The sequence below is a fragment of the Neoarius graeffei genome, chromosome 9 (assembly GCF_027579695.1).
Source record: "Neoarius graeffei isolate fNeoGra1 chromosome 9, fNeoGra1.pri, whole genome shotgun sequence".
Lineage (NCBI taxonomy): Eukaryota > Metazoa > Chordata > Actinopteri > Siluriformes > Ariidae > Neoarius > Neoarius graeffei.
The window spans coordinates 56,662,945-56,683,341 of NC_083577.1; the positions used below are offsets into that span (position 1 = coordinate 56,662,945).

The 20,397-nt window shown below is 38.6% G+C and overlaps 1 protein-coding gene across 2 annotated transcripts; it reads left to right on the forward strand.

Moving 5' to 3' along the window:
- Positions 1-2,240: 2,240 nt before the first annotated feature.
- On the forward strand, positions 2,241-18,355 carry scel (sciellin). Of its 2 annotated transcripts, none has more exons than XM_060929890.1 (25): positions 2,241-2,313; positions 3,661-3,713; positions 6,422-6,521; positions 6,717-6,779; positions 6,974-7,054; positions 7,276-7,311; positions 7,530-7,559; positions 7,656-7,709; positions 8,790-8,837; positions 8,949-9,002; positions 9,088-9,189; positions 9,271-9,375; positions 9,465-9,566; positions 9,655-9,756; positions 9,845-9,946; positions 10,069-10,128; positions 10,218-10,283; positions 10,409-10,477; positions 10,592-10,654; positions 10,741-10,809; positions 10,902-10,961; positions 11,055-11,120; positions 11,201-11,309; positions 17,635-17,737; positions 17,817-18,355. In XM_060929890.1, the coding sequence occupies exons 2-25, from the start codon at positions 3,677-3,679 to the stop codon at positions 17,831-17,833; spliced, it is 1,698 nt and encodes a 565-aa protein (XP_060785873.1). In that variant the 5' UTR covers positions 2,241-2,313; positions 3,661-3,676; the 3' UTR covers positions 17,834-18,355. The 2 variants fall into 2 exon arrangements, with proteins under 2 accessions (XP_060785873.1, XP_060785874.1); XM_060929891.1 differs by lacking the exon at positions 2,241-2,313 and adding an exon at positions 2,795-3,540.
- Positions 18,356-20,397: the final 2,042 nt, after the last annotated feature.

The window sequence follows — 20,397 nt, forward strand, 5'->3', positions numbered from 1 at the left end:
AAGTACTCCAGAGCCCATGTAGCTATATTTATCACATTAGGATGATGGTTTCTCAGTGCTGGCTGAGGGCTCAATCATGATACCAATTAACCTGTTTTTTGTAAAAGCTTCCAAAATGGTGTTATTTGAATATCCTATAAACTTTTCAGTCTTATTTTGCCTCTGTCCCAACTTTTTTGAGTGTGTTGCAGGCATCAAATTCTAATTTCACTTATATTTACAAAATACAATTAAGCTGGTCAGTAAAAGTATTGAAAATGTTTTCTTTGTACTTTTGTCAGTTAAATAAAGGTTCATATGAATTGACAAATCACAGTTTTGTTTTGTTTTTTGTTATTATTGCATTTTAGAAAATATCCCAAGTTTTCTGGAAATGGGGTTTGTACTTGTATTAATATATATAATTTCATCCACCTGTTTACTAATGTTATGAGCTAACATGCACATATTCAGTATTTCTGTTACCTTCTATTATGTGAGTATGTTAACTCACTCACATTTACAGTGCCACTTATCCTGGTCTGGGTCTTGATGGATCCGGTGCCTATCCTGGGAACATTGGGGATACATCCTGGATCAGAAGCCAGTCCATTGCAGCGCATGAGGGAAAGCTGTAACACCATTATTATTTTGGAACACTGAGAGTGTATCTAGACATGGCATTGACATTACTTATTGAAATAAACCTTTCCTTTGTAATTGTACCATCTAGTGGAGGTAGGAGTGCTAACACCATTGTGTTTAGGTGAAAGCCACAGACATTCATACACTGATTCACACCTGGGGGAATATATTATTGCCAATCCACGTACTGGAATGTTTTTGGGAAGTGCAACAAAACCAAAGAACTCAGAGACCCTGGAACTGGGATGTGGAAATAATCTGATTTTTTTTTGGTCATCTTTATGCTATATAAAAATTGTTTTTGTTACATTTTTTTTAAATTTCATGGTTACAGTATAGAGCAGGAGTGCATAATCTTATCCTGAAAGTGCCAGTGTGGCTGCAGGTTTTCATCTCAACTACACAAAAGCCACACCTGATTCCACCCATGGCTGAAAACCTTCAGCCACTCTGGCCCTTTGCGGATAAAAGTGGACATCCTTGTTTTAGAACAAAGATTAGATGATGTGTAGAAATATTTCAGATAATACAATTTAGAATATATGCTTGCTGGCAATAATACCAAGACAAAATACCACTAAATCCTTATTAACTTTATTCTTTCTGTCAATGTACTTACAAATTTCTGGAACTTTTTTTCCCCTTTGTATATGGACTTTTGTCAGACGGTGTAAAATGAAGAAGTGCACTGTTACACCTGACGAGAGTTCATATTTTAGTGATTAAAATCTGTCCCAATTAATTGACAGTCTGAAATTTTTCTTCCATTCCTATTTCCCATGAGCCAACATAAACTACGGTATTTTCATTCACTCGAATATCTGCAGTGGAAAAAAACTACACACATACGTAAATATCATCATTAACATTGATCACAGAATTTTTATGGAGAGTAAAGATTACAATATTCTTCTAGATATGATTTAAGGGTTGATTAGTCTTACTCAGGAGCAAAGGTTAATACTGTAAAAGTCTAAGATAAGGAGTAGCATTACAATAAGACGTTCAGTTGACATTCGATTCTTCTTCTTTTTTTAAGTGACTGATGTTATGTGGGTTTTAGTCAAGTTTGAGTATTAAGATTAAGATGTTTCAAACAACAAGAGTCAAATTTGTTGTTTAAACCAATATAAATGTGTAGGAGATAGAGTTTTAAAACATTGTAGGATTAGGCCTAGTCTTCCTGCACTCACAGATGAGTTCAAAGGTTACAACAGTAGAATGCAAAGATACTCCTCCTTCCGTTACTCATGTTTCACATCTTGAAAGCAAAAAACCCTATGTTGTTATAGTGCTTCACGAATGCTTTGTTCATACAGCATGTGTATTAGTATTGTATTTCAGATGTAAACACTGGAATAATGAGTTTTTGAATGCTCACGTGCAAGAATGTATAAAATATTTTTTGTAACTCATTACTTAAGAATGTCTCACCCTCTAAAAGGTTTCGATCTCTCCTGAGTATCCTGCGCTAAGTTTTACTGATTCACCTGTTACACGCAAACACCTTACTAATTATAGTTTGACAAATATGTGCATTGCTTAGCATTTAGGTTGAGGGACTGGTTTGTGTACAGTGTAAAGCCACACCTTCAGCTGTACACCCAGTTGTTGCCGGCAGGTGAATTTCAGTCAGTGAAAGCACAGGAAACGTATTCACATTCCAACATTAGCCACTGACACATTAAGGTAAGTAGTCTCTTGATCCATCAATGCCTTTTAAAAAAAAATTAATTATGAATTAAAATATTCCATTATATAATTTTTCAAAATACTTCTACTTGGAATATTTTATTATATATATATATATATGAACCCAGTGTCATAAAATTCTATATACATCCTTAAAAGGACCTCCCATAAGTTCCATGTACCTTCATAAGATATGCAAATAACAGAAATATTATATCATTGTAAAACTATATTGTGGTTTTATTGAATGATTATGTTGATTTCTTGTTTTACAGAATCTGATGGATGTTGTGATAGGGATATTATAATACAATAATGGGGTAGAACAGTAGATTAATCTACTGTTGCTGTGTGTGTATAATGATAAATAAAAATAAGTCAATGTCTTACATTGAATACATTTCTAATTATGTAATTGGAATATTTAATTTCAGTCCAGGATCATGTATATTAGCTAAATTCTGTGCGATCGCTACATTTCATAAATTATAACTTGTGTGAATAAGGTTCCTTCTATGGACATAAATGAATAAATATTTTATAGAAACCTTCCCTTGCATTGATTTATCATTTATATGAGAAGTGAATAGCCTTAAGTGAAGGAAGCATGAAAAGGCACAAAAGGCTAAAAGGAGTCAACATGCTTACAGGCCACACCTGAACAATATTTACAATAAAATTAAAGCATATTAAAGTTGAACTTGGAGAAACTCTCTCTTTGTTTTTGCATTTCTCAAGTTTCTGTGTATCTTATGTTCAAATAAATTGCAGTTAAATGACAGGTTTAGTATGGATATGACATCCATGGTGATGACATGATCTAAAACACATACATCCTCTAATAAATAAAGCAGGCTCATAGCAAAAACACACGTATTGTATTTCCCTTTGAGAATTACGGCTAGATTTTCAAGGTTCTAGGACAGGGTCTTGCTGCATTGTATGCATTCTATGTATGATAATGTAAAGCTTATACACTTTGTATGTATGCATGTGTGTGTCATTATTAAATGGCAGAAAACACTGCTTCCCTTCGGCTGCCAAGGGCATGTTTGTGTAGGGTGTGTCTGATGAGGATCAAGACATGCAAGTTTTCAGATGTTATGTCAGAAGTTACAAAATAAAGAAGGAAACTAGGTAACCAGACGTGAGACCAGTATAATACTATCTTTTATGGTGCAGTGACATCTGAGCTGATTGCTGTTACAAAACATTGCCAGTGAGGTGCGGTTTCATAGACCAAAATTGTACCATGATCTTTTCTTGTCTTTTGAATTGGTTGGAAATTTTAGATGACATCCACTGCCCATTATAAAATGTCAATATTTTATTTTTTTCTTTCAGGGTGCTAGCATAAACCATGTTTTCCATCAGGAAATCATATCCTACTGAGACAGGTAAGACCATGTGTTAATGCCTTTATATGAGCAACAGTGGTGCATGTTAAGCTAATAACAAAAGGTAGTCACAGTCTTCATTCATGTCAGAGAATCTATGTACTGGCACGTTGTTCAATGTCACTACTTCTATTGTACATTATGGAGAACAAGTCAGGAAAAACATATTAATACTCTGCCATTTCTCTCAAACAAGTGTCAATTCTGTGAACAAGTCCCTGTGCAAAATATCCCAGAATACAGAAATGGTTTTGCCAGGATATTTCAAACTATGATCCATATATAATGAAATCCATGTTGGGTACTCTCCAATCACAGCATTGTCACAAAAAATAAGTAACTCTCTAGATATGCTTCAGATATAATACTACTACTACTAATAATAATATCCATCCATCCATCCATCCATTATCTGTCGCCGCTTATCCTGTTCTACAGGGTCGCAAGCAAGCTGGAGCCTATCCCAGCTGACTATGGGTGAGAGATGGGGTACACCCTGGACAAGTCACCAGGTCATCGCGGGGCTGACACATAGACACAAATAACCATTCACACTCGCATTCACACCTACGGTCAATTTAGAGCCACCGGTTAGCCTAACCTGCATGTCTTTGGACTGTGGGAGAAACCGGAGCACCCGGAGGAAACCCACACAGACACGGGAGAACATGCAAACTCTGCACAGAAAGGCCATCGTCGGCCGCTGGGCTCGAACCCAGAACCTTCTTGCTGTGAGGCGACAGTGCCAACCACTACACCACCGTGCTGCCATAATAATAATAATATATATATTTTTTGTATAGTGCTTTCATACATATTCAAAGCACTTAGTGTAAAAAGAAAGGAATACATATACATACACACAATAAAAACTGCAGGTACAACAGGAGGCAAGTAATAAAGTTACAAATTATGTCTGCACCGAAGTTAAAAACAGCAAACACTGAGAAAATTCAAAATGAAAAGCTATCCTGAACATGTGTGTTTTCAGAAGAGGCTTAAAACTCTCAGTACTGTCAGCAGCTCTGAGTTGTTGAAGGAAAGCGTTACAAAGGCGAGGGGCCACAGCAGAGAAAGTTCTGTCACCCATAGATCAGTGTCTTGTTTTGGGGACAGTGACGAGGCCATAGTCAGAAGAGCAGAGAGAGCATGTTGGACAGTATGGATGGATGAGTTCAGATAAATAAGCAGGAGCAGAGCCATGTAGAGCCTTGTAGGTGAGCAGAAGGACTTTAAAATCAATCCTCTGCTGGACAGGGAGCCAGTGAAGGTCGTGAAGCGCTCGGGTGATGTGATATGATGGCGGGATGGGGTCGATGTGAGTGAACAGGCAGATGGGTTCTGCATGTGTTGTAGTCAACTAAGTAGATGAGAAGGGAAACCCCTGAAATGGGCATGACAGTAGTCCAACTGGTAGGAAATAAGAGCATGTATTACTTGTTCAGCATCAGAAAAGGAGAGTATCGGGCAGATCCGGGTGATATTTTTAAGGTGGAAAAAGATTAATTGTTGTGTTTTATTGATGTGATGCTCAAATGAGAAGGTAGAGTCCAGGAAAACACCCATGTTCTTGACATGAGGGGAAGCTATGACTTTTGTGTCATCAATGGTAAGACAAAAGTTATTAAGGTTGTTGAGGTGTGACTTTGAACCTATAAGGAGAACCTCTGTTTTGTCGGAGTTAAGTTAAAAAAAAAAAGCTGCTGTGCATCCAGGTTTTGATGTTCAGAAAGCAGTTATTGACTGTTGTCAGTGCAGAGGTGATGCCTGGTTTGGTATAGATATAAAACTGAGTGTCATCAGCATACAAATGATAACTGGGACCATGAAAATAGATAATATGACTGGGGGGAGCATATAGATACAAAATAAGAGAGGACTGATCCCTGTGGAACACTGTGGAGGATAGCAGATGGGTGGGATCAGATGCCATTTATGGTAGTGAACTGTTGTCGGTTAGTGAGATATTAGTTAAACCAGGAAAGAGTGGAGCCAGGGAACCCGGCAAGGCTTTCCAGTCATTGCAGTAAGATAGTGTGGTTGACAGTGTTATGCTGAGATCCAACAGGATTAAAATGCTCAGATAGTCACAGTTAGCAGCCAACAAAAAGTCACTGGTCATTCTGACCAGTGCTGTTTTGGTGCTGTGTTGCTTCCTGAAACCAGTTTGGAATGGGTCAAGAAGTACATTGGAGGTAAGATGGTTTTGAAGTTGAGTGAACACAACACGCTCAAGCACTTTGGAAAGAAAAGGAAGGTTGGTTATGGGTCAACTAAGGTATTAGACAAGTTAGACAAGGCATCAGGATTGAGGCCAGGTATGATCGAACCAGTTTTCAGGGCAACAAGACGATGACCATGTTCAAGGGAAGAATTTATCACCTGTACTATCAGAGGACAAAGCTGAGGTAGACAGGTTTTAACCAAGGTGGTAGGCATGGAGTCGAGATAGCAGGTAGTAGAGCGCATGCCAGAAATTATTTTGCAGGCAGTCAGGCTTCACTTGTGATAGAGACAGGTCACAGATATGATTCAGATTCTTTCAAGAATTTAAAGAGATATTTCCAGGTTCTTGGGGTTTTGGCACAATGAAACCATTCAGTAGCATGTTTTTTTCCTCTTAAACAACTCATGATATAACACTCATTGTTTAATTCAGTGGTAGATGAGGTAATGAATAATACATGAACGATGCTTTGTAATTGCAGACAAGAGGAAGTCTAGTGTGGTAGAGGACAGCAAAAAGAAGTCCCTGCTGAAGGACAACAGCTGGATCAAGAAAGATGTGAATGATGAGAAAACAGTGGAGTGAGTCAACATTGAGGCAATACAAATACAGACAAATACCAGGAGGGAAAAAGCTTTTTTCATGCGAGTGGAAAGAGTCAGATGTTTTTCTATTGGATTTTTGTAACCATCATTACCACATTTTGTTATCATGGGAAAACAAAATATATAAATTATAATTTATGGTACTGTTTGACCCTTATTGTCTTTTTACAGCCAAAATTCAAACTTTGGAAGAACTGTCCTGAGCCGTTTTAGATCCTCTGAAAATATTAGCAGGTATACAGAAAACTTCTGGACCCTCTTTTATACATTATATCACAAAAGATGCCACATAAGATGCCAAACACAATCAAATACAATTGCTTTGTAATTACAAAACATGTGACTGATGGATAAGAGAATGTTTTTTTTTAATTGTCACCAATGGATATAAATGGATAGGTACAGTATTTGCACATTATTCTCTTTAGCTCTTCAGAAAAAATCACCAGCTCCTCCGAAGTTACTGTCACTAGTCCATCAAGAAAAAATGTCCTGTCCCTGACTAAAAGGTAAGACAACCTACAAAATATGCATGGGAAAAAAAAATAAAATAAATTATATATATATATATATATATATATATATATATATATATATATATATATATATATATATATATATATATATATATATATATGTGTGTGTGTGTGTGTGTGTGTGTGTGTGTGTGTGTGTGTGTGTGTGTATGAAAAAAAGTAAAAAAAAATCCACATCATATTTTTACTTGTAGATTCAGTGCAAGTCAGGATGAGCTGGATTCAAGCAGGTAACAATTAATTTATTTGAATTTTGGTCCATTTATTGATTAATGTATAATTATAACATAAAAGTCCTGCATTTGAACACTTGCTCTTAAAAGTGTTACATCGCAGAACCCCAGCTTAAATTACAGAGTAGACTTTTATCTGGTAATCTTTAGAATGCATGGCCATACCCAAAATGTACAACATTTAAAGTATGCCTTCCCCACCCATCATTTTCCAGGTTTACCACATCAGTAGAGCCAAAGACAAGGTAAAACACACCCTGAAAGCACACACCTAGTGGAATACCACATTCTTCTGCAGAATGCAGAATGATCCTTAAAAATACATTGCGTGTCCCTTTCAGCATTACTTCTACATCTTTCAAAAATGGCACGAAGACGACTGTGACCACAAGCAGGTAGAACACATTTTAAAAACTCTGTTAAAAAAAACCCAACCCAAAATATTTTGCTAACTACTTGATAGACAGCACATACAACTTTGCTCTACGTTCATTTTTGAAATTGTAATGCGTCTTCAAACATTTCTTGGGGACATCTGTGGTGAAATCACCAACCAAAACAGAAACATTCACTGAAAAGATCGTCACAGGCTCCAAGACTAATACTGAGTAAATGTTGTTAGTGCTACTGTATTTTGACACACCTATAGCTCATTATCAATGCTAAAACAGCGATCTTATTTTTAAGCCTGTGTTATTCAGTCTTGCCTGTCTGGAAGGTTGATGGCTGCAGAGAGAAGATTCTGTCACTTAGGTGTCTCATATATGGCAGTTTTCCTCCCCAGGATATGTTTTATTGCATACAGTTCAGTGACAACTCTTTAGGCTTTTCTCAAAGTAAAATGTTTTATCTGCACATCAAGGCTGTACATTGACGATCATAATAGTATTTAATTTTGATTGATTTTTCTCTCTCTCTTTAAATGTAACATGGACAATATGTAAAGTATACCCAGCCATTTGTCTCATATAACTTTACAAATTCTTCTATTCAGTCAGTAATAAGCAGGGTAATCATAATAAATGGACAATAACTAGGTGTTATCACCACGGCACCACTTCACCCTCACTCCCCCCATCTCTTACACCTCTTCATGCAATTCCATCTAACTAAAGTGCAATATATACAGTACATTTCTATTGCAATTGTATCTCTTTGCGCAACTTCATTCATTACAGTGCAATATACGGTATATTTAAGTTTTTTCTTAAGTGCAATATATTTTTATACATATTCTGTATATTGTGTATATTCTGCAGAGCGTTCTACCATCACATTTTTATTTTTTATTCTATTTATTACATTCTATTTTACTCCCTTTCTTTTTACTACTCCCCCCCCCCCCCCCCAAGTATCTTCACAGCTTATGGAGCACTGCAATAAGCATTTCACTGCATGTCGTACTATGTATGATTGTGTATGTGACAAATAAAATTTGAATTTGATAAATGTAAATATATTTTATTTATTTAAAGGAAAATTCAAACTCCACCATCAACACCTGTTGAGACAACTACTAAAAGGTATGTTTTAACATAATAAATATCATATATGAAAATTAAAAAAACAAAAATAAATGTATTAAAAGGTTAACCAGCAAAATAACTCTCAATAACTGTTCATGAAAACTCAAGTGTTACCAAGAGAGAGACTGTCACTGTGACTACTTCCAAGGACAACACAGTCCAGTAAGTGCTGAATTCTTATATGATGTTATTTTGTTAAAAAAAATTTTATTCACATAACTCTACATAATGCCCTTTTTATGTGCAGAGAAAACATAAAATCTGTCAAACCAGCACCACCAATCTCACCCACAAAGACTACCAAGAGAGAGATTGTCACAGTAACTACTTCTAAGGATAAAACAGTGCAGTATGTGGGTTATTTGTCTATGAAGCATTGCTCATTCTGTTTGAGTTTTCTATTGCATATAACTCTTTTTTCTTTCCTCAGAGAAGACAACAAAACAGTCAAATCAGTGATAACACCCACCTCACCCACCAAGAGTACCAAGACAGAGACCATCACTGTGACTAATTTTAGGGACACCATCATTCAGTGAGTGGTGAATTCCTGTAGGATGTTTTGCTGATTTGTTTTCTTTTTTCATACATATAACTCTACATTACTATCTTTTTAATATTCAGAGAAGACAGCAAAACGGCCAAGTCGGCGCCACCGATCTCACCTACCAAGAGTACCAAGACAGAAACTGTCACTGTGACTAATTTTAAGGACACCATCGTTCAGTGAGTGGTGAATTTCTACAGAATGTTTTGCTTATTTGTTTCTTTTTTAATGCATATAACTCTACATTACTATCTTTTTAATATTCAGAGAAGACAGCAAAACGGCCAAGTCGGCGCCACCGATCTCACCTACCAAGAGTACCAAGACAGAAACTGTCACTGTGACTAATTTTAAGGACACCATCGTTCAGTGAGTGGTGAATTTCTACAGAATGTTTTGCTTATTTGTTTCTTTTTTAATGCATATAACTCTACATTACTATCTTTTTAATATTCAGAGAAGACAGCAAAACAGCCAAGTTGGCGCCACCGATCTCACCTACCAAGAGTACCAAGACAGAAACTGTCACTGTGACTAATTTTAAGGACACCATTGTTCAGTGAGTGGTGAATTCCTGAAAAAAGCATTGCTTACTTGGTTTCATTTAGTAATACATATAATTCTATATAACTGTATATAACATGCTCGATATAACATGCATATAAATCTATTTACGTTCAGAGAAGACACCAAAACATCCAGATCAGCGCCACCGATGTCACCCACCAAGAGCATTACAAGGTAAATCCAAATAACTTTCACAGATATTTTAAACTGAGTCATCTTATCACCCCAACTTTCTGATAAACTCTTATTCTTATCAATTTCAGCACAACCTATACAAGTACTACGCCAACTTCTAAGACAACATTTGATACCTTCAGCTCCAAATCCAGGTGATTTATCAGTATGGCCTTTAGATGGCACATACAGTAGATTAAATAAAATACTGTAATAATTACACACATAGAGGAATTCATTATACAGAAAGAACATAGCTTGACTGAATAATTTCCCCTAGTGCTGAAGACCAGTTATTTGATACCCTCATTCCCACATCCATCAAGTCAGCTTATGTGTCTGACACCAGGTATGGTGTGTAGGGTGTGGCCCATAAATGGCATTTTTCTTCGTAGATGCTTTGCACATAATGTGTCCTACCTCTTAACTGTTTTGCATATCAGATTTGTTTGTTTTTACACAGGAATGATAAAAGCAATGGAACCAGTTCTACAGCCTATACTAGAAAGTCTTACAAAGACAGCAAGTACGCATTTGCACTTCGACTCCTGTATCTGCATGGTCATTTGAGATCTACAGATATTTTACAATGAATTTGTATTATTTGCGCAGGCCTGAAGACTATATTTCTGATACAGTGATCACCGAATCTGTGAAGACTGTGTCCTCAGTGTATGACAGGTATGTTTCATTTTACTAAATTTAAGTACCATACTGTATGTTGATGAAATATTGCAGACACTTGAATTTGAGGATTTTTTTTTTTTTTGCAGTTATGAATATAGCGGTCATAGGAGCTCCACAAAAACCTACACAACTTACACTGACAGCAGGTACAATGAGAGGTCGAATGTTTAATTAAGTGTAGAATTTTTCCCAAATACAGAATGTGAAATTTGCATTTTAATGGCATAACTTCTCCACAGACCTGAAGATCTCTCAGACATCTACACATCAAGAACTGTTGAAACAGTTTATATGTCACCTGAAAGGTTCAGTAATTAAGCTGGACTTTACATATTCTTACTTCTTCTGTGACAGAATATTCACATTCACATCACTGTTTTTGCAGGAATATTATAGAAAGGGATATTTGCACATACTGCCAGAAACCAATGTTCTCTGATACGAAGATGATTCTAGAGGATGTGGACATAAAGTGCCATGCCAGTTGTTTCAAGGTAAATGATATAATAACACATTTTATATGAAAAAAGAACATATTATTTAAGGAGTAAAACACAATGTGCAATTTGCCAATATTTGTTTGTTTGTTCGTTTATGTGTTGATGAGCAAGACATCATATGTTTATCAATTTATATTTATATTTTAATATGGTGCAATGTCTGTGAAAAAAATTTGTTCAGATTAACACAGATTTAAAAAAAAAAGTAATTTGTCACAGAACTGAGAACCCTCAAGGCACAAATTCCTCTGTCTTGAAGATTTTCTCCGGCAGAAAACTTAAAGAAACAAATTTATGACAAAAAATGTTGACAGTGACTGAATGCTTCTTTCAGTATTTTAAAAAATGTCTCCTAAAAAAACCAGGGCACTCTTTATAGTCTGGGAGCATATGTAACCTACTTTGCAAAATTTGCCAAGTCTGGTTTCTCAGTATTAACCCTTTATTTACATCCCAAACAAATTATTTTTACTTGTTGTAATGTCAGCAATCACCATTTCCACCAAAAAAAGGAAATGCTAAATATCGCATGTAAAAATGTTTTTAAAAAAAAAAACATATATCTGTATCATTTAAGTCCATTATAACATCTATATTTTTTTTTATTACCCATTTACTAACTTTATGTGAATAGAAAGCATATATTTACATGATATTATCAAGTTAAGTTTAAAATGAGACACTTAAGTACATAGAGAACATAAAAAAAGCCAGAAATATTTTACACTGTTGCTACAGAACTTGAGAATATTTATAGCTTATCTACATTCCAGAACTCGGCTCACAATCTCTCATTTCAGAAATTTCTGTGATACATTTATTACTAAGCTGCTAGCAGTTTCTGGATTTTTTTTTATGTCCAAACTACATCAAGAAGTAACACTTTGCCTGATTCAAACACAAAACACGAAGATAAAAGCAGTTATTAGTAACACATTATGACCAGAAATAAAGCAGAATGAGCATTTTCTAAGAGCATGCATATTAAACTACCTTCAAATGTGTCCACATGTTTATGATGCAATGAACTCGTCATCATTTGATATTCCATATTCATCATGGCTCTTTCCCCATTGTCGAGGATCTCTGGGAAGTACTGGTAGTCCTGCAGGCTCTCAGATGGCTGAATAGGCCTATCTTCGACCTGCATACTCTGTTGCACTGCTGACAGGTAAACTGGGTTGGAGACACGTTCTGGTCAGCTGCCTCCTTTCTCCTTCTTCTTCTATCTTCAGCATGATCATGTTGGATTTTCTCAAGGGCCTCAGCGCCTCGCCTTGTCAAAGTTCTCCAGTTTGCTCTGTTAGCAGCTCTGTTTTCCCAATCAGCTTCAGGGATGCCAGCCACTCTGAGCTGTTGTTTTAACTGGTCTTTGTAGCGCTTTCTTGGTGCACCTCTGGCACGTTTACCTTGGCAGAGTTCACCATAGAAAATGGCCTTTGGCATTCTGGTGTCTTCCATCCGTGCCAGGTGGCCTGCCCAGTGTAGTTGTCTGGACAGGAGCATGGCCTCAATGCTCCAGATGTTGGCTCGCTTCAGGACCTCATTGTTCGTTGTAAAGTCCTGCCATTTGATGTCCATGATGGAGCGAAGGCTTCGCTGATGGAATCGTTCCAAGAGCTTTACTTGTCTCCAGTACAGAACCCAGGCCTCAGATCCATAGAGAAGGGTGGTAACAACAACTGCTTTGTAGACCAGGATTTTGGTAGCCAGCCGCAGGTTGTGGTTCTTCCAGACATGTTTCCATAGTTGACCGAAGGCAATGCTGGCTTTGGAGAGTCTGTTGTCCACTTCTTTGTCAACTGAAGCATCGTTGGAAATAACGCTCCTGAGGTATGTGAAGTGCTCTACTGTGTTGAGCTGTGTACCATCAATACTTATGTGGGGTGACTGGTAGCTCCCATGAGGTGACTTCTGGTGCAGCACTTCTGTCTTCTTGAGGCTTATGGTGAGGCCAAAGGCCTTCGCTGCATCAGCAGAATGGTTAACAGCTCTCTGAAGGGCTTCTTCTGTATGAGCAAGAAGGGCACAGTCGTCTGAGAACAGCAGCTCTATTATCAGTGCTTCAAGGGTTTTGGTGCGAGCCAGGAGTCTTCACAGGTTGAAAACACTCCCATCCATTTGGAATCGTATGTAAATTCCGTCTGTGAGGTCCTCCTTGGCTTCCCTAAGCATCATGCTGAAGTATGGCAAATAGTGTGGGTGCCAAAACACATCCTTGCTTAACCCCATTTTCAATGGGGAATGGATCTGATAGCTCACCTTTGTGCTTAACTTGTCCCATTTGGCCTTTATGTAGCTGTTGCAGGATTTGAAGAAGTTTTGGTGGGCAGCCCAATCTTACTAGAATCCTCCAGAGCCCGTCATGGCTAATGGTATCGAAGGCCTTTCTAAGATCTATGAAGGCAGCATACAGTCCTACATTTTGTTCTCTACACTTTTCCTGAATCTGCCTGAGAACAAAAGTCATGTCTGTTGTGCTCCTGTTTGCCCTAAATTCACACTGACTTTCTGGAAGGTTCTCCTCAGCAACTGTTGGGATAAGCCGGTCCAGGATAACCCTTGCTAGGATCTTCCCAGCAATAGACAGTAGTGTCACACCCCTGTAATTCGAGCAGTCAGACTTCTCCCCTTTGTTTTTGTAGAGGGATACAATAACAGCATCACAGAGATCTTACCGTACAACTCCTCTCTCCCAGCAGTCCTTAAACAGGTCAGTAATCACTGTGAGCAGGGTGTCACCCCCCAGCTTATACACTTCAGCTGGTACGCCCTCAACTCCGGGAACCTTGTGGCACTTCAACTTGGCAACTGCTGCTTTCACTTCCTCTAGGGAAGGGGGGATGTCAAGCTCTGTCTTTATTGCTTGCTGTGGTATCCTCCTGATTGCCTCCTCATGCACTTGGCATTTGTCTCCAAACAGACTTCCATAGTGCTCTGCCCAACGATGTAGTATGGACTCCTTGTCAGTGAGAAGCCTTCTGCCATCTGATGAGCGTAAGGGGGCTTGTATCTGGAGGGTTGGGCCATATACTGTTCGTAGTGCTTCGTAGAAAGCACAGGTGTTTCCTGAGTCAGCATAACTCTGAGTTTCTACTGCTAATGCTGTCCACCACTTGTTTTGCAATTCCCTCAGCTTTCTACGTGCAGTGTGGCATGAATTCCTGTAAGCTGTTTTAGCTGACTGGTTGTCTGGCCTTGCAAGGACTCTCTCATAACAGGAGTGTTTCCTTTGCAGTAGGTCTTGAATCTCAGTATCATTCTCATCAAATCAGTCTCTATGCTTCCTGGATTCATAGCCTGCTACCTCTGCCGTTGTGTCCTGAAGGATTGTTTTCAACCTCTGCCACTGGGTTTCTGGGTCTGGGTTCTCCTCACTTGTGTTACCTTTGATGGTGTTCAGACGCTCTTCCAGTTTGGCTTGAAATTCCACCTTGCGTTCTGAGAGCCTGTCAATGTGTAGCTTCTTTACTTGTGGGCCTCTCCTCTTTACTGGGGGTTTGATAGATAGTCTGAGTTTAGCTCTGACCAACCAGTGGTCTGTGTAGCAGTCTGCATGGGCATGACTTGGGTGTGTAGTACATCCTGGACATCCTTCTGGCACACCAGTATGTAATCCAGGAGGTGCCAATGTTTGGAGCGCGGATGTCGCCGTGTTGTCTTGAACCATGCTTTCTGCTGAAAGAGGGTGTTGGTGATGCTTAGACCATGTTCTCCACACAACTCAAGAAGCAGTCGTCCATTATCATTACAGTTACCCACCCCGTGTCATCCAAGTACACCTGGCCATACATCTGAGTCTCTACCCACTCTGGCGTTGAAGTCTCCCATGACAACAACCTTGTCTGCTACGTTGATTTTGCTGAGGAGGTTCCTCAGCTCTGAGTAGAACACTTCTTTTGTGAGAGGATCTGCTCGGAGTGTAGGAGCATAGGCACTGATCAGGGTGACAAACTTGTCTTCACGTAGTGGTAGACGGAGGGACATAAGATGGTCGGAATGTCCGAACGGGAGATTTTGAAGCTTGTTGGCAATGGAAGTCTTTACCATGAAGCCCACACCAGATAACCGTCTTTCATCTTTCCCTTTCCCAGACCAGTAGAGCGTGTACCCTGCACCATGTTCTGTCAGACAGCCCTGTTCTGCAAAACGAACTTCACTAACTGCTGCAATGTCAATGTCCAGTCTGGCTAGTTCTCTGGCGACAAGAGCTGTGCGTCTCTGTGGATGGTTGCTGTCGTTTGAGTCCTGCATTGTGCGAACATTCCAGCAGGCCACTTTAAGCATAGTACTACTCTTCATTCTTATGTTTGTTTTACCGTTTTAGAGAGATGCCTGTTGGCCGCGGCGAGCCAACCTGGCTACACAGCAAATTCCCCAGTGTTGAATTAACACCCAGAGTGTTTATATTGGTCCAATTGGACCAATATAAACACTCTGGGTGTTAATTCAACACTGAGGAATTTGCTGTGTATAGTGAGACAAGCAATTTTTAGACCACCTTTTCTAGGTCCTTCTCTATTCAGAGCAAGCAGCGCTGTCCCAAAAAAGGGCTGCTTGGTCACTCAGGATGTTGCTGAGTGTTGCTGTTGTCTCAGGTCAGCAGACAGACGACCATCACGTCTGAGCCACCTACATGCGGAGTCGAGACTGCGACTCCCAGTGCCATCTAACACCTGTCGTTTCGCCTCTTCTCCATCGCTGCAGAACTTTCCTTTCCTTTCCTTCCCACCTGCACTCGGTAGGTTTATAGTGACGGTTGGTTCACGCAGCCAACTTCTGTTGGAACCAACTTCACTCCTTAGGCTCAGTATCCTTCCACAGTGGCTCAGCAGACTAAGACGGCTGTGGTGACCACAGAGCTGTAGGTTTTACAGACTGTCCTTGTCCCTGTCCCCTCACGTGGTTTAGCCCGCCTGCTGAAGCGGTGTACCGGGGTGTGGCGCTTGGAGCCAGCACATGAGAGTTTAGGGGATGAGTGAGGGCCGAGGTGCATGTCCACCCTACTGATGGTCGGTTCGGGTGCAGCAGACATCAACCAAGTGACTACCCCTCTACTCAGAGCCCCCTACACCCCATATTCCATATTAATGAATAAGTAAAAAACGAATGATACTTCTAATTCTAAATATTATATTTGACATGTGCAGATTTCAAATTTTGTCTTATAAAATCTTTTATTCAAATAAGGAATCACTTATCCCAGCTTTTTATTGAAGAGTTGGTATGTGGACACATTGTTATTAAGCATTAGCGTATTAGCACAAAGCATAGGTGCAAGGATCTGTTGTGGTATGTGGTTGTGTATGGAGAGTGCATGGACAGATAAGCATCAGACATTTCAGTAACTCTATAACTAACAGGTTCACTAGTTATTTACAATTTGTAAGAAAGAGTTATATTCTTAATTATGGCAGACATCTGAGACAAGCATGCAAACATACAGATAGGCAAAGATAGACACACAACGAAGCGACTAGCTTGCTGAAATATTTTTGCAACAAATCTCACAGAGTTATGGGACCCCAACAGAAAATCAGTCACCTTGTTAAACACTTTTTCATCAATCTTGAAACAAACATACTTTTAGATAAAGAATCTATAGAGTAACAAACTCCTAAAAGCAAAAAGTTATGTCGGTTGAATAGACTGAGCAGCACACCACCTCTGAGGTTCGAACTGATCCCACTCAGTAGTTTAGGTCCTTTTAGGGTTAAATGGGTATCTAATGTATGACCTGAGTAAAAAGGTTGTGTGCCACAAATAACACCTATTATGGATATAATAATTGCATATTAATGATATAATACTTTTATACCAATTTCCTATATGTGGTTTCAGGGCTCTTTTTATGCACAAAGTTCTCCTGCATAATTAACTATGAAACAGCAGCCTACAAACATTACAAGTCCAGATTAATATCTGAACTTGTATATTATTACCAAAAACAAGACTTTGCAAATTTTGCAAAGTAGCCTCCAAATATAAACAAATACTGTCTGACTATTATATATGTGTGTGTGTGTGTGTGTGTGTGTGTGTGTGTGTGTGTGTGTGTGTGTGTATGCATGCGCGCGTGTGTTTATAGACATAAATTATGTGAACCCTGTGAATGAGTTATTACTATCGAAACAAGGAACACATGAATGTAAATTCACCGACCGTATGCTGTGATATAATGTAATATAATAATGATATTCAAAGATTATTTAGGTTTTTAATTCAAACTTAGCAGGTAAACAGTATTGTGTTTAAATTAGCATTTTGTTTGGCAGTTAAACTTCAGCATGTTCTCACACTCTCTGTTCCTATACTCTAGTGTGATGTTTGTCAAAGTCCTCTTGGACACCTTAAGGCAGGGGACAACATGTGGTTGTACCGCCGCAATGTGCACTGTGAGGACTGCTTTGATGCCACCAAGGGTAAGACAAAATGCTTTTCACATGTTTACACTGAAATTATAATAGCAGTATTTAAAACAAACACTTTTTTGTCCTTTAGGTCAATGGCATCGCTGAGGACAAAACTACTGCAAATCCATGAAGCATACAGACATGAAGGAATTTTACATGATGTTAAAATAGTTTGGTATGGTGAAGGAAAGCAACACAGTTTTGTATGCATATCAAAAGTACTCACCCAGGGGTTTTATTAAAAATAATTATTCATTTAAGATGCAAAAAAGACAGTTTGGGTGGTGGATCTGTTGAAAATGCATAGCATATGGGAGGGAATCTATGTCTTTATTTTATTTCCTTATACATAACGTCATTGAATTGTGGAATACTTAGTTGGTTGTGGAATAGGGCTATTTATTGTACTTTTTATTATTTACTATTTACTGTTTGATCTCAAACGCATTAAGAAAGCAAGAAATTCCACTAATTAACTTTTGACGAGGCACACTTGTTAATTGAAAAACATTCCAGGTGACTGCCTCATGAAGCTGGGATGATGCCAGTAGTGTGCAAAGTGTCATCAAGGTAAACAGTGGCTACTTTGAAGAATCTAAAATATTAAACATGTTTTTTTTAACACTTTTTTGTTTACCACGTAATTCCATACATGTGCCATATGTTATTTCATAGTTTTGATGTCTTCAATATTGTTCTACAATGTAGAAAATAGTCAAAATACAAAAAAATCTATGAGTAAGTTGGTGTTTAAATATATAATTTCCAAAGACCAAGCTAATCCAGTTTAACAAAAGGGTTTATTTATATATTTTTTTATTTGATTTTTTTTTTTTACTTAATGTATGTTTGAATTGTTCTACACACTATGCCATTATAAATAAAAAAAAATAAAACACCATATAAGATTATACTACTAGGTAGACTCTTAGTTCAAGTTCAAGTCAACTTTATTGTCAATTCTGCCATCTGTACAGGACATAGATGGGATTGAAATACTGTTTCTCCCAAACCATTGGTGTAAACATATATGTCGATCAGCCATAACATTATGACTAGTGATAGGTGAAGTCATTAACATGGATTATCTCATTACAGCGACACCTGTCAAGGGGTGCGGTATATTAGGCAGCAAGAGAACAGTCAGTTCTTGAAGTTGATGTGTTGGAAGCAGGAAAAATGGGCAAGTGTAAGGATCTGAGTGACTTTGACAAGGGCCAAATTATGATGGCTAGATTATTGGGTCAGAGCATCTCCAAACATGCAGTTAAAGAAAGGCAGGTCAGAGTCATTGACTTTGTTACTGGTAACATTGTAACCCAGCACCACTGCATGAATGTCTAAACCGCCGCCGCCCCCCCCCCCCCCCCCCCCCCCCCCCACTGGGTATCACCTGGTGAGGAGGGTGGCATGACACCCGGCAGGACAAAAAGCAAAACTTGTCAAAGGACAGATGAGCTCAATGTGAGCCAATGGCCATCATGCACCCTAATAAAGAGGCAAGGTGGATGGACACCCCATGGGAATCACAACCTCTCACTAAGGCTAAGGCATGGATGAGCTCCCTCCAAGTCAATGACCATCCATCAACCACTGAAGTAGTTGCACCCTCAGCATGAAACAGCCATTGATAAGATTACGATGACACTACAACATAGCACCAGCGTTCAAGCCCCTGCACATGAAAAATGACTGAGCAATTTTTCCAGAGTTTTTATAAGAATATAGGAAAAGTATTTTCCTCAAACATAGTTCACTGTGGGTGGTAGAAAAGGGCAACTGGACTTGCTTGAAGATTCTTGAAAACGTTTCACCTCTCGTCCAAAAGGCTTCCTCAGTTCTGTCTGACTAATAGGGAGTATCAGATATTTATCCTCTCCTGGCTCAGAATCAGAATCAGAATTCTGATGACCAGCTCATCTAAGGTGTCACTGAGGCATCATGTTGGTGTGGGTCGCTGGAGGCTGGGTGTGGATGGCGAGTCATTAGGGTGATCAAAGGATTGCCCGTTAGGGTGATCAATGGCAATCTGACTCTCTCTGTCCTCCTGTGAGTCCCCGAAAACAGCTGACACCTTAGATGAGCTGGTCATCAGAATTCTGATTCTGATTCTGAGCCAGGAGAGGATAAATATCTGATACTCCCTATTAGTCAGACAGAACTGAGGAAGCCTTTTGGACGAGAGGTGAAACGTTTTCAAGAATCTTCAAGCAAGTCCAGTTGCCCTTTTCTACCACCCACAGTTTACTATGACCTGGATGATTGAGAATCTTCACAGACATCTCAAACATAGTTCATTTTGCTCTATTTTGAGTTTAGAGAGTAAAATTTGCAGTTGGAGTGGGGGCAAAATTATAGAGTAATTGTATAACAGAGTAACAGAGTTGGTTGTGGCTCTGAACTGAGTAAAATAGTACAAAAGTTAATTTCAAGACACACTGAATAGAGTCAAATACCACAACAAAGAGTAAAATATTAACAGTGAATTGAGGAGAATTGACTGAAAAAAAAAACAGGTCTATCAAAATAATAATTTTTCCTCTTTTTAGAGAGGGACCAAATGTTATCTGGCATAGAATAAAATTTTCTTCAATTTGAGTAAATTTTACTCAGGCAAATTTCTTGTGTGCGCTTCCTGGGACATCTATGTCAAATATGGTTCCTACCAT